General features: G+C 39.0%; 1 protein-coding gene across 5 annotated transcripts; it reads right to left on the bottom strand.

Moving 5' to 3' along the window:
- Nucleotides 1-1,121: 1,121 nt before the first annotated feature.
- Nucleotides 1,122-13,446, bottom strand: nexn (nexilin (F actin binding protein)). 5 transcript variants are annotated; one of them, XM_031307376.2, is made up of 15 exons: nucleotides 13,233-13,446; nucleotides 10,670-11,126; nucleotides 10,329-10,526; nucleotides 8,983-9,067; nucleotides 8,722-8,870; nucleotides 5,733-5,936; nucleotides 5,434-5,607; nucleotides 5,073-5,261; nucleotides 4,492-4,683; nucleotides 4,047-4,091; nucleotides 3,541-3,735; nucleotides 3,083-3,304; nucleotides 2,712-2,900; nucleotides 2,217-2,580; nucleotides 1,122-2,054 (listed from the first exon to the last, which is right to left on the bottom strand). In XM_031307376.2, exons 2-15 carry the CDS (start codon nucleotides 11,075-11,077, stop codon nucleotides 2,041-2,043), a joined length of 2,628 nt encoding a protein of 875 aa, XP_031163236.1. In that variant the 5' UTR covers nucleotides 11,078-11,126; nucleotides 13,233-13,446; the 3' UTR covers nucleotides 1,122-2,040. The 5 variants fall into 5 exon arrangements, with proteins under 5 accessions (XP_031163236.1, XP_035863385.1, XP_031163235.1 ...); XM_031307375.2 differs by lacking the exon at nucleotides 1,122-2,054 and having other exon boundaries at nucleotides 2,197-2,580; XM_036007492.1 differs by lacking the exon at nucleotides 13,233-13,446 and having other exon boundaries at nucleotides 1,122-2,580; nucleotides 10,670-11,077.
- Between the last annotated feature and the right edge of the window lie 2,031 nt (nucleotides 13,447-15,477).

Here is a 15,477-nt window from a genome sequence, read left to right as displayed (position 1 = left end):
AATGTTTCAACATGATGCACTTGGAATAGTGGGGGCTGGATCTCCAAAAAAGTCGCAAGATAAATCTAACTGGTCACAAGATAATTAGAGTAGAAAGAATCATCATACTTTTTTGAGAATGTGTTATACTAATAATAATAATAATAATAATAATAATAATAATAATAATTAATAATAATAATAATTAATAATAATATAAAATGTTTTATTTGAAGGAAAAATCCCTCTTTATTTGAACTGGTGACTATGCAACCACCAGAATTGACATTTGGACCCCTATTGATCCCTCACCCAGCACCCTCCGTTTAATACAGTCTGAACTTGGTTGCCTCCAAGTTAATTAATAATTAAGTTTAGAGCAACCAGTACTCCTTTGCAGGAATTACTTGTTACTTTAGCATTTAATTAAATACAACTTTTTGAGGAAAATTCATCATATGAACACAATATAAACTGAAATAATGAAGCTCTGACAACTATATTTTTGATACAAGGCCCCTCTGCAAGACATGGACAAAACTAATAATGCAGCAACCACCCTAAATTATATTGTATCTATGTGTGCAAATTCACAAAAAAAAATTGAAATTAATCAAATTACCAAGACCAATTGACATGCAGTGAACCTGGCGCTATGGGGGCCCTCGGGATCCCGGGGCAGTCGCCCAGCTGGTAATCCAGTCTTGATGAGGAGGGGTGGCAAGAAAACATTGCTTTGTTTAAAAGGATCTCATGTCAAATAGTTTGGAAACCACTATATAATTTGTATGGCTATGACACAGGAGTGAAACAAATTATTATCTTAAATGGTAGTTTACATTTGATAGATTTTGGTTATGGTTTAACAGAAATTTCATTTGCAATACATCTGTATTGTATGTCCCAGTGCTTCATGTGACATGCAGTTCCAACTTTGGCCACTACGATAAAATCTCCCCATACCAGTCCTGCTGTCTGACAGTCACTTTAGGTTTGTGTGAATACAATGATGATGAAACCGTGGGTTATATTCACTTTAAGGAACAGTTCACCCACAACCAAAGCAAGTACAAAGTACACCAGACCAGTAGGCAGCAGTTATTCAAGTCCCCACCATGCAACAATAAAACACACCGCAAAAATTACCCTATTTTTGTTAATTTTATTAAAACATTTTCATTTATAATATGACAAATATTCAGGCTGGCCTATGTTTACTTTATTATCAAATCATAAAACGGTCACCTACTGTCCAGCACAACTGAATAATGACAACTGTATTAAGAGTATTACATTTAACTCAAAACAAAAAATGGGGGTTGATACATGAAAAATCAACATATTCATCTTTTTTAGATGCTGCAGTTTAACATTACATTACATTTAATATGGACCGAAAGAGTTTAATTAAATATCAGGATGTACAGGTGAGTTCAACTGATTTGTTCTTGCAATATCATTGTCAACAGACCCTTCACTGTGGAATTTTAATTAAGTGATGATTAAGCGATGTTACCCCTCTATATAACACCAGACAAGTATCACAATACCATTTACTACTGTAATATGGCAAAGAGTACAGAAAATTGATTAATATTGTAAAGTTATTGAGCAGTAGTAGAATACCGAAGCAAGATGTTTTACTGATATTCCTTTACCTTGTTCTTTAAAATTAGTACACATCTTACTTTTTACATTTCATTGTCTCAAACATAATGTTTGCCATGTTTGGACTATAAAGCGTGATATTTACAATACAGTACTATGATACTTAAAAATTGCTAGTCTCACAAATATCATAAGGGCCTCGCAGCAAAGACAACCCTTGGCATGGGAACAAGAATCGTCTGTTTTTGGCACAAGTATCATCCTACTCTACAGGGAGTGCAGCTTTACAAACGTAAACAACATGTCGCATTTTTTTGTGTTGTGTAACCCTCCCTTAGGAATGCCAAGCATACTGCTATTTTCTTCCCTCTGCTGTTTGACCATACCATGAGGGACAAAGTTTTAAAAAGGAGTGAGAGACAACTGGGAAAGTTTCCAGAACATGGAAGGGCATCAGTAGTCATAAGCTGCAAGAAAGAAACAGAAGAGCAGTTATCCACATCTGCCTGAGTTCACGAGGAAGAGGAGCATGCGATGCACTTCATAGAGAGAGAGAGAGAGAGAGAGAGAGGTTGAAATCCAGATAGGAGGTATCATGCAGGCATGCAATCACACCAAGGTGGTCTTACTTTCTATTGTGAGGATGCAGGTACTTGCTGCTGTGCCTCTGCTGTTCACAGCCTTGCACATGTACTCTCCCTCGTCTTCTGGGAAGGTCTCCGGCAGGTAGAGGCAGTATGTCTCTCCTCTCTCTATATACTGATAGTCCTCACAGTCCTGGAGCATCTCTCCCTCAAACCACCAGGTCACCTCTGGCTTGGGCTCTCCGGTGATCTTAACGGTGAACCGAACTGGCTCCGAGTCCACCACCGATTGATTTTTAAGGGGCTTTTTAAACCACGGAGCCCCCGATCTGGCATGATCCTCCTCATCTTCATAGGCCGCAGAGCCGTTGATGATGCTACCCTCGTCCTCCACATCATCCTCCTTCTTCTGCAAACAGATGACAAAAAGAAAATCACAAACTGTTGCCAGGGTCAAAGCAACCGTAAACCAAACTCTTGCTATGCTGTCATGCATAAAGAACGATCTTGCATTTATGGAAATGGACATGGAAGATTTACTTTTTGGAGGGCAGCATCAATCTCCTGCTGCTCAAACTGCATCCTCTGCAGCTTCTGCTCCTCTATCCTCCTCCTCTCCTCGTCCTCTCTGGCTTTGGCCATTTGTTGAAATCTGGCTTTCATATCCACCTTCTGTTTGAATGGTGACTCTTCGGCCCTCGCCGGAGTTGTTTGTCTTTCCTCATCCTCCTGAAAAACACTGCAATTATTATATGTGAGATTATGATAATCCTCCATTGATATAAAAAAAAGGAGGGACAATTTTTTGTAATTTTATCAAATCAAACTCACAAATGTTGTTTGTGGCATCTTGAATTATTGATCTCTTGTTGGAAAATTCACGTCCCTGTATACCGTGTGTATTCTCTTACCTCCTGGAACCTCTCAGCTTCTCTCTCTTTAATTTCATCATCAACGGCCTTCCTCCGTGCTCTCTCCATCTCAATCTTTTTCTGAATGTCCTCTTCAGTCAGCTGTTTGATCTTCTCAAATTTAGACTTGAGGTCCTTAGCCTGGATGGAGCCAGTCCTCTTGAGCTTGGTCAGTTCTTCATACTCTTTGCTTACAACATCTGAGCTTTCATTTACTACATCCTGTGAGATACAGTAGAAGCCCATTTATTTTTTGCATAGGTGTGGAACACGTAAATGATGGAAACAAGTGACCACAATGTGGAATGAAAACAAAATATGACTTTACAGTTGTCATTGCATTACGATATCTCATGGTTGAGTGTATAGAAATTCAAATGTGAGTACCCTACTGTATTCTCAAGCATAATTGGCTGATAGAGTTAAACAGCGTGTGTTTTCATCTGTTCCAAACTGACCTCGCCCATCTCTTGTCTGAGTTGTTCAAATTCCTGCTTCTCCTGCTCCATTTTCTTTTTGCGCTCCTCTGCCTTGCGTCTCCTCTCAGCTTCCTCCTTCTCCTTCAGTAGCTCTTCAAAGTTCATCTCCAGTTTTCTAGGGTGCAGTGCTTCCTGAGATTCACTCTTCACCATCCCTTCTTCCTCATCTTGTACCTTTAAACAGAAGTACACACGAAGGAAGAGGTTTCTGTATGGGAGTAAAGTTTTATGTCCATAATAGAGCAAAACAACAAACAAAAGTCCAATTACTTACCCGGCATTAAATAATGTCATAAAAGCAGCAAATACTAAGCAGGAGCTTATTGTTGCACATAGCATTTAAAAACAACATGCATCACCATCATTATGATCGTAGAGCTTTGTGCCCTTGTGCTCATAGGGAATACATTTATGATAGAATATTGTATGTTATTTCCTCTTATTTCTTTGTGAAACATATACATTTGAAATTGAAAATATCTTACTGTTTCATCTCCATATGCAGACTTTTCCTGATCCAGGCCAGAGCTCTTAAAGAAATAATTTGGACAAGGGAACAGAGGTGCAGTGTACCATTTGAGTTGATCAGATTAATATCCAGTACATTAATCCTCATCCTCAATTAGAATTAGAATCCAATTATAGAGATCACATCACGTCAATCAGTCTGAAAAGTTACAGTAACTGATATTTGTTTATAATGACATACATATCATACATAAAGTCTAAGTATGTCTATGTGCCATTTGTTGTTTCATTTTCATGTATGTGTTTTGGGGCAATGTAATGTTTTGTTATAATGCAGGTTTCAGGGAAAGCTCAGCAGCTCAGCAGCAGCAAATTAAGTCAAAGCCTGCATCACCAAAAACGAACATGTTCTGTTAATATAAATACACGCACGAGTATAACTTTTGGGTGATGTAAACTTACCATGTTCTTTCGGGCCTCGGCAAAGAGCCTCTTCTCCTCTTCCAGTCTCTTCTTGGCCTCCTCCTCTGCCCTCTTCTGTTCGTCCTCTCTTCTCTGGCGTTCCAGATCCTCAAAACTGGCGCATATCTTCCCGGGCTTACTACCCTCCAGGTTCAGTAAGGCCATCAGCCCCTCGTCATCCTCATCTACAAGCTGAGTAAGACCACAGCACGGTAAACTTTGAGTACTGTAGATAAAAAGTGGCTAGCTGTTCCCTCTGTTTCCAATTTTTATGCTAAGCTAAGCTAACTGGCTGCTGTCTTATCTTTAGTATACAGATATTACGGTGGTATCAATCATCTCATCTAACTCTCCACCTGAAAGTGAATAAGTGCATTTCCCGTAATGTGTAACTATTCCTTCAAGGCTATATCAGATCTAAGATGCATTTAAATTACAATGACATACCACAATATTCCATGTTTGGAAACTGAGATGTCTACACTGCAAGAGGACATTTTATAATCTAAGAAAGCTTTTTGAGTTCACTTAATTTTTCACATTTTTTTTATTTTTATTAAGCCTATGGGAAGCATACTGACCATGCTCTTCCTGGCTTCAGCGAAAGCTCTTCTCTCCTCCACCATTCGTCTCTTGTACTCTTCCTCTGCTTTCTTGCGCTCTTCTTCTACCCTCTGCCGTTCCAGCTCTTCAAAGCTCAGCCTCAGTTTTCCAGGTCGGAACTCGTCCTTGTCTTCCTGAGCTGGCTGAGTGTCCTCCACATCTTCTCCCTGATAACACACAAACGTATCAGTCTAATGTCTGAGGCAATCACAACAGAAATTATATTTTTCTGATACCACTGCTTGTCAGTATCAGGATGCAAGGGGAAAAAGGAATATTAAAATATTATACATGTATCGAGTTGTGAAGTTGAATGTTATGTTTTGAAGTTTTGCTTACCATTCCCAGCCTGGCCTCCTCAAAAGCTTTCTTCTCGTCTATCAGGCGGCGCTTGGCTTCCTCCTCAGCCTGCTTCCTCCTGTGCTCCTGCCTCTCCTTCTCCAGCTCCTCGAATGTCATCTTCAGCTTTCCAGGAGTCACCTGCGCCTTCTCTGAAGGCTTCTCCTCCTCATCCTAAATCCAAATGAGCGTTAGAATGCATTGTTTAACTGTGATCCACAATCATTAGGTGGTTGTAAAAAAAAAAAAAAAGATCTTATTTAATGTTAATGATAATGTTTCTTTCCTCATGTCCCTACCTCCTGTTGAACAACCGAGCGTCGCTTGGCATCCCTGAAGGAGCGTCTGTTTTCATCGTACCGTCTCTTCTTCTCTTCCTCGGCCTTCTTCTTCACTTCCTCCTCTCGATTCTTTTCCATGTCTTCAAAGTTCAGCTTGATTCTGCCCGGAGGTCGGGATGACTTCGCTGGAACCACTCGTACCAGGATTGTGTCATCTCCATCCTAAAAGGTGTTTGATAGTGTAGGATTGTCATAGGTATTACAAAAAATAAAATTAAATGAATGACGAAAAATTGACCATATTGGTAAATCGTGTGCAAGAGGTTGACAGTGGTGGAAAGTAACTTAATAGTACTGTACTTAAGTACAATTCTGAGGTTTTTCCAGTATTTCCATTTTACTGTATGTTACTTTTTGATAATTTAAGTACATTTTGCTAATAATACAGTACTTCTTTATTTCTTTTTCAGTGGGATTTTGTCTGCATATATTTTTGTAATGGAGTTTATTTTACATAAACTTATATGGATCATTTTACTTAAATAATAGATCTGAAAACTTTTTCAACCACTCAGGCTTGAGCTCTTGTAGACAGCGTGACACAATAACTGTTCAGTGGTAGAGGGAAAAACAAATTCAGGTCAATCGCAGGGCGCACGCACACACACACACACACACACACACACACACTTTTTAATCCTAACTTTTACTGAATTCCCTGTTGTACAGTGTTTTGAGACCATGTATTATAGTGATATTGCACTTGAAATAAAATTGTATTGAATTCACACACACACACACACACACACACACACACACACACACACACACACACACACATATACATACACACACACACACACACACACACAGACTGGGAATTACCGTGCGTTCATGGGCATCGGAAAAACATTTTTCCCAGAGAAAACGGCATCATTCACGTCACTTCATGTGGGAACCAGAGGTGGGAAACGGACTAGATTTTGCTAACAGAGTTTCCCAGTTGGTGACGCGTTGTTGACAACTGACGTACAGAAACATGTTTCAGATTTTTCATAAATAGGCCTATGTATAAAAAACAACACCTTATCCGTGTCCTTTCCCGTTCGTTGTCCTGCAGATAACACAAACACCTGTCGATGTGCTGTTTGTATGCTCGCATAAGAAAACAAATCTTTGTTATTGTGACCTCCATGTTTTCACACACAGCAGCAGTTGGTCATGCAACAAGTTGTTATGCCAAACGCCAATATAACAGAAGAAGAACATGCATAGACAGTGAAGCACATGAACGCTGGCAGTCGGAAAAACAACGGAATCACGGGGGCGGTGCCAGATATTCCCAGGTGGCATGAACGGACCATAAGAGCGTGTGGGTGGGTAGGGAGCAACTCTATCAGCCTAATGTTGCCATTTGCAGTAGGTCAGAGTATGGTTGTCAGTCGAAGATAGCAGAGTCTAATTCAGTCACAGTAAGGAGGTCTAGAGCTAATTTAATCACTGGGAGGTGTGGGAAACAGTTGCCAGTCATGCTGTCTACACCTGGCAGCCCTGTCGGTGTGCAGGTCCAGTTGTTTCTAGATCATCAAGTCAGTTCTTCCTTACGTTCAAACAGGATCCTTTTAATCGTGAGGCATTACCCCGTTTCTGAAAAGGCATTTTATTATTATTATTTATTAAAGCATTATTCTGCTTTTTCATATAAGTGGCAACAAAGAAAATAGTAATGGAGCAAGCTATAAAATGGGGGAGTGATTCACTTTACAGACAGGTAGGAAATACACATAAAAAGCCCTCTAGTAAATGTAATTGTAGATGAGTCACCTTTTAGAAGGAAGGGTTTGTAGGGAATGGTGTTGACGATCACTTTATCTATTATTATAATATTATAATACATTTTTAGTTTTAGATTTTTGTTATTTAGCTTCTTTTTCTATTTAGTAATTATATTTTCTGCGAGTTTTATTGAAATTGAGCAGTTTCTTTTCAGGAAAAGCCTCAACAATTGAAAAACAATAATTGTTTCATATTTTAAGCGAACCGACTAAACTAAGTACCTGCTTACAACTATGTCTCCATTTCCCCGATAATTATTATATAGTTCTTCAGAGGAAAACATCCAACGAAATTATTAGAGAGACCCATAAAATAAAGTGTTTTATTTCCCAGCATTAGGATTTTAAAATGCTGTTTCAAAGCCCTCTTAAACCTAACGGAAATATAATTCTGGTGGACAAATACTAATAGGAGGTCCAAAAACTGTGAAATCAACCTAAATTATATCTGAGTTTTTAATCATAGAGTTATTTTTAATTGTAGTTGCTAAAACCCTTAAATTCCCCCAATAAATACAAATGACATGTCCTCAGTGGACAGTTGTAGTCATTACGGATGATAATAAAAGCATAGTAGTAAAGACATATTCTCAATCAAAAACTAAATAAAATCACTACTTTGACAACAGTGTCCTGTGTCCAGATTTCTGTAGAGCTGTTGAACATTTACGGCCTTGTTAACATTAGACTGTTCTCGCTGTATAGAGCAGAATTAGGGCGAAGAAGAAGCAGGTAATTGCCTGTAATTACCCATCTGGCACAGGAATACTTACGTAACCATTCCCAAGAACTACACTGTCTAAAGGTACAATAGGCCTTCTCTCTGTTCTGTACAAATTGGAAATATTCATTTGATCTACATTATATCATTTTCCAAACTACCTCAAGTCTTACACAATAAGATATAATAACTAATTTACTACATTACCAAGTTCACATGCTGGTCACGTCAACAATGCAACTAGTGGTTTCAGACCTATATCCAGCCTCTGCCAACTGTTTGGATCTCAAATGCCACTTAAAATAACTCATCCGAGTGGCAGCTGAGGATTACCTGAATCATTACACATACAAGTCTCATCAGAAAAGGCAGTGCTGCCTCAACTGTGTAGACATGCTGTCCTAGTGAGCGGTGCGACCCTGTATAAGAAATTCAGCCAAGGATTACTTACCTCAGCTGCTTTCTGAGCCAATTCTTTCTTTATTTTGGCTTTTTCCATGTTGTCCTGGGCTTCCCTCTTCTTCCTCTCTTCTTCCATTCTCTTCCTTTCTTCCTCTGCTCTTTGTTTTTCCATTACTGCAAACTTCCCCTTCACACTACCTGAGGATTTCACAGGACACAAGACAACACAAGCCTTCAGCATCCTTTTCCTTCCAGATCCCTCGCCGAATAGCCATCTTCCCTACCCTTTGCATCCCTTTGTGTGTCTTACCTGTGATTTTGGGGACGTAGGATTTTTCTACCTTTGCTGGCTTCACCTCTTCTTCCTCATCACTGGAAGCGAGCAGTTCTTTTATCTGTAGTGGATCAGATAGAGAGCAGTGGGGAGGTTACGGTTTAGCTGGGATCATCTCCTTTGCTACTCAGAAGCCATACTGGTCCCAGCAAAAACAAGAGCCTAATCCCTGCTAATAGCCGGGTCATGTGACCTGCAGATGGGCCTCTGATTGGGCCCGGTGTTGTTGCACAGGCAGGAGATGAGCGTAGGTGCTCGAGCCCGGCCAGCTATGGCACGGCTGTACACAGGGAGGTTGTTCTGTCTGAGTATCACTGATTATCCACTCACATAACACCGTATCACTGCGTTTATTTTACCACAGTCAATCTCAAAGTCTTAAATCTTGATCTCTGACATTCCCCTTTTATTTTCACACATGTAGCTTTTCATATACATGTATAGTGTATATATATATATATATATATATATATATATATATAGAGGTTTAGTTTTGAGAATTGTTAATTCATACATATTCAACATTATTATGGTTTTTGTATGTTTGTTTTTTACATTTATAAAAAATAAAATACAGTTCAATTCATTATTCTCTATCTCTATACCATTTTGTCATGGCTTAATATTAGATAAGTTGAAAAAATGTGTATGTCTCGTGCATCATTTTATACTAGATTATAATTCATTATGTTTTATCATTGATTAATCTGTCTATTGTTTTACAATTAGTTGATTAATCGATTAGTCCAGTAATGCCAGAATTTAGTGAAAAATGCTAATTATAATTTCACAGAGCCCAAAGTGATGTCTTCAAATGTCTTGCTTTACTCTGACCAATAGTCCAAAACCCAAAGATATTCAGTTTACAGTGATATAAAACAGAGAAAAGCAGTAAATCATCTTATTTGAGAAGCTGGAGTTTTGTGTGTGTGTGCAGTTTTCCCTTGAATTAATTGCGTAGCTTTGGTACATGTAAAATTTGGGATCTGGATAATGATGTTTGGCTGCACAACATGTGTTTAGAATTATGGAGGCTCCGTTGGAGGACCAGTGGGGTTCAGTCCTTTAGTATTCCTTGTGTACATCATTGGGGTTAAAATGGCCATCTTTTGAAGTCAAGCACAAACCAAAGTTGAATATTACGTTAATTAATAATTGTATGAATGGGTAATACTATAAATGGGTTAATTCTATAAAACACTGTGTGGTGTATAAAAGACAGTGAATTCTCACTCCAACTGGCAGCCTTGTCAAACCCCCGTCATGCCCCATCATGCCATGCAGGTCACGGTCGGAGGTTAGTGGGGTTATCTGTCTTTGACCTGCTGCTTCCTGCGACTCCACTCTCTCTCCTTTATGTATTGCTCCTTCCTTTTCTGCTGCTCGTTCATGTTCCTCTGCCTGCTGCGCTCCTCCCTGGCCTTCTGCATGGCCTCAAACTTGCCCGTCACTTCCCCCTTGTCTTTGTTCAGGTTTGGCACGTAGCTTCTAGCCACCGGCTTTCTGGATCGGAGGAGTTTCTGTGGTTTAACAGTGAGAGAGGGACAATTATTTGTGCAGCAGGGGTACGTGGTCTCTGTGAAGGGAAATATCCATATGGCCAAGAATCACATTGTCCACAAAAATGTATTTCAGCACTTGTGATCTTAAATTCTTCACTCACCTCTTTCTTTAGTGCCAGATCCGAAATAATCTGGTCTTTATTTGTGTCAGGTTCTGCATCCTCCTTCGTCTCTGTGTCCTGTTCTTCACCATTAACATCTTCTGACCTTTTATTTTTCTCATCGGCTGTGTCCTTCTCTTTGTGATCCACACCGTTCATGTGTGTCTTGTTGTCAGTCTCAATACTTTCTTCCTCATTCTTGTGGTAAGGCGCTTTGTTTTCTATATGTGAAGTCTCACTTTTCTCCTCGGCTGCGTCGTCGTCTTGTTCATCAACCACCACGTCATCTTCCTCATGTGTCGTATGATCTTCCTTGTTTTCTGCATCGCTTATGTTGAGTTCACTTTCATTTGTGGCATCGTCCATGTCGTGTGCGACTACAGCCGCAATCTGTGCCACCTCAGTCATGTCTGTACCACAATGACAAGTTGACAAACAGGCTCTGTATAGATGTTACCTGCAAAGCAAAGGAGGAGGATTCAAATGTTAACTTTCTAATTGCATATTGCACACGCGATCTACACATCACAAAGGTAAGTATGTAACCGACATTTGACATAAACAGTCAGATTTACATTGATTTATCAGATGTATTTCTTTTAAAATAAAGCATTTATGTCCCTTGCCAAATGTTATTGATTATTGATTGCCACTCATTGGCTGTCACCTGAATTTGTACGTGGTCAGTGCCTGCATTTGTGCTCCCTTTAAACAATCAAGATGCAGAAAAGATTCACTTCTTTTAGCAAACGTTGACCAGATTATTCATTAAATCTTTTGGTGAGTCTTTCAGCGATCCATATTTTTATTGTTGTTAAAATTGTTAAAATGACAATTACCTTATTTTTTTCATTTTAACTGTTGAATATCAGGCAACCAGTTTACAGACATTTCAAAGGCCAGATCCTCTACTTTTCCTAATGAATTTATAATTATTTAATAACATTATTTTCCTAGTCGGATTTAAAAGTGCAACAGGCACTTATTGACTACAAAGTTAGGGGCAAAGAAAGCTGTTCCACTTCCCAGTATGTTAAGAAAGAGCACTGGAAGCTTGACCTCTATTTATAGCCCACTTGCGGGTCCAGGGCATGTGATCATGGCTATTTCTGAAGAGTGATAGGCAGTTGGACAGAGCTCAAGTTGGCACCCACATATCGCCCTACAGACCCTTGACAAAATGGCCAGACAAAGAGCTAGGCAACGGGATATTAGGAGAGCTGTTTGGACTGTTAGTCATCCAACACTAAAGTCTGTTGCTGGTTGTCAGTGTCCTCAAATACCTTTTATATTCTATGAAGATCATAGACATTATGACACTGATCAGGAAGTTGACCATTTTTCTGTTGAATGGAATACAAGTGGAAATGTAGATGTACCACAGTATATCTAATATTTCCCATATCACATTGATTTTTTTAATTTCTTATCAGTCTATTCAGTCACACTTAATCCACCTGGAAGTGTGACCACAGTGTGTGGTCAACTTAAAATTCCCAGGCCCATTGAGACTCAAAAGTCTTCTAACCAGTTTACATTTTATTTTCATTTTCCGATTTAACACAGTTGCATTATTAAGTTTTTGGTGTCAGAATAACATCAGAAATGCTAATTTATAAGTAGGCCAGTAAAAAAAAATAGGATTTCATATGGCTTGTTATGTTTTGTATCTTCATTGCTTCATTACGAAAGGTTGCTAGTTGATTATGATATATTAAATATGATAATTTGGATTCCAATCTCAATCCCAGTAACAGGGAGGTGAATGTCAGAAGGCCGACAGAAACACAAACTGACAACTGTTTCAGATAGGCTACTCACCTGCCATTTTCAAACTGCAGCCTGTGGAAATGTTTCTTCTGCTGTGCATTAATAACAAACACACATTTTGGACTCAGAATATACAACTAAGTAATCTTTCTTAATTCGTAATTCTTTCTGACTTGAAGGATATTAACTTTCTGTTTGGGCGGATGTCGAAAATGTTACCTACTTTGTGTAAAATATTTATCTGTTGGAACTTGGTTATAAAAGATCTCTTTCATAAATCTTCATATCTTTAAATCAACACTGAACTAAACAAAAATCCAGTTACAGGACAATCTTTAGGTTTGGGTGGTGATGTCCTATTTCTGTACTCAGCTGGCACAATATATCATGCCAGTCACACACGTTTGACACAGGCAGATATATTAATGTGATAGTCTATCATTCTAACTACTACAGCCTATCAGAATTAGTGTGTTCTGTTCCTGTATGCCTGATCACATACGTAGGCTATTGTGGACTTGGATGAACTGTCACTACAAACTGTAACTGTAGCCTAACTAACCACAATCTTTTTTTTTATTTCTTTTTTTTTTTAAAAAGAGGTTGATTTACACTTTAAGATAGGCTATCTGATGTTAAGTGATGTGTGCCTAAGTTGAGATGATCTGTTTAAGACAACTTTTCGTTAAACTCATGGAGCTTTGACCTTGCTACATAATGATGAACAGACTATTTTATGGCTTTACAAACCTCCTCTTACAACATGCTGTAATCTATTAAAATTGGGGTTTACCTCTTTAGCGTGCTGTCGCTCCTGTTTTTGACTAAAATCCTTTAGATCGATATAAACCAGAAGAAGTGAAACGCAGGTCAATCCGAGATGCGACCACCCGGTTCATCAACTCGACTGGCTGCTGGTTGTGTGTCGGTGAGCAGTTTCCTTAAAAGTACCGTTACTTTCTACCGGATACTGCATTCCGCGCGCGCCTACCGCAGGTTCAGCTGTTGCCTCGTGCGCGCGCGCGCACACACACACACACACACACACACACACACACACACACACACACACACACACACATAGTCTCATCCAGATCATTTGCAGTCGCAGCTGTATAAATACTGTTAATAATTGTCCTTACAAATCAAATTTTGTAAGGATAATAAGGGCCTACAATATTGTTGTGTTTTAATGGTTAATTTGCAATGATTTAACTGTGTATTTTAATATCAGGTTATTGACTAATGAGGTGATATTCGTATATTCTCTGATATGACTTTAATATCTCCATGATAGCCATAATGCAGAGGCTGATAGTGTGTCTGCAATTATGAATAGTCTATGGCTGTAGCTATCAGGGAGTTTAAAGTGACCATAATACTTACTTCAGTATCACTGTGTAATTCCTGTAAAATAATAGGCTATGCTTGTTGTTTAGTTGTTAGAGGATTAATTGATGTGTATGCTCTAATTTAGGGCAGTAATTGTATGCAGAAACAAGTGTCTAATTCGTTTATCTGTTGTTTTTACCCTAACCTATTTGTCAGGCTTGCATCATGCAACATATTCCTGTTTTTTATATTATTGTTACAGCTAATTTCGTCTGGTTAATTGTGTTTGCATAATCCATGTTTCTTTTTTTTATCTTACACATTCTTTCAAAAATGGACTACCAAAATAAGAATAGCTGAATTGTCTGGTACAAGAGAAACTGGACACTCATGTCTGTTTGGGAGGACTACAACCAGACATTATCCGTATCTGCTTGTTGGCCTATTAGAGCCAAGATTCCCGACTTATCAGTTAAGAGGGTTGTTTCCCCCGCCTAACCTAGGTATTGCTGTCACTCTGCTATGCAATGACGGTTGGAACGCATATCGTCATGCTAAGAGTTGCCCAAAAAATGTTTTCAATATGGTGACATCTAGAGATCATTAATTCCTATATGTCACATATTTTAGGGAATATGCAGTGTACGCCTATCCAACAGAGTTTTGATGGATGAGTCTAAGATGAGAAAGTGGTTCTGTTACTGTGGGTGGATGTAAATAGAAACTCTACAGCAGATACATGTTGTCTGCTCTAATGGCTCCACGCACAGCTGCTGACTCACTGACCAAACAGGCCACAGGCAGAAAAGTAAAGTACCCATTCAAGTATTCTAGGAATGTTATAGAGGTTTTTGAGGTTATTGATCTACTGTCAGATACTTTTCAGTACTGCCTACATAATCATTTGTAATATACCGAAAACCTGGTTTGGCACAGTGTATTACATGATTCACTTGATAATGATAACATAAAACCACTACTTTAGAGCCATTGATGAAATTCCTTTGATGAAAGAACATTAAGACTACTGGAAGGTCCTTTATTGCAAAAAGTAAAACCTACTGGTGCACACAATTCAACAAACGTGTAAAAAAAAAAGACTGGTTGTAATGTAAGACTGCCAGCCAATGTACTTCAAGCTCAGAGTACTTCCTGGAAGCTAGCATGGAACTTCCACTTTATGTCGTTGTATTTGACATGCATAGATCTGGATTGTTTTAGTGATTTCTTGAGCAAACATAAATCTAGCCTTTTAAAGTCATATGTATAACAAGAAATTAAGTTGCCTATCTGCACCTTACAGACTTGTCAGTGTTTTAGAGAGGCTCTTTTCACCCCGTCATTTACTCACTTCCTGCTCAGATTAAGGCATAAATTGGGTGGGGGTCTGTTCTGTGAACTCTCAGGGCATCAGGGACAACAAGGGGACTGCTTTAAATAGCACCACAGTTGTGGAAACTTATCAACACTGTATGGACAGCTAACCTGAGTCAGACTTGGCCTCAGCTGTTGCAGCTCAGCACTGACACCCCTATGAATATGTTTGTGGTGGTACAGCCCACACACCCATGCATGCTGATGCTCCAGTGGACTGGCTCAGCAGATCAAAACTGTGCTGGTGGATAGACACACCAATGCCAGTTGTCCACGCCTCTACTAAAACAGTATTAGTCCATAGTAAATATCAGACCACATTACCAAAAAAA

The sequence above is a fragment of the Sander lucioperca genome, chromosome 11 (assembly GCF_008315115.2).
Source record: "Sander lucioperca isolate FBNREF2018 chromosome 11, SLUC_FBN_1.2, whole genome shotgun sequence".
Classification (NCBI taxonomy): Eukaryota; Metazoa; Chordata; class Actinopteri; order Perciformes; family Percidae; genus Sander; species Sander lucioperca.
This window is presented reverse-complemented; position numbering and strand designations above follow the sequence as displayed.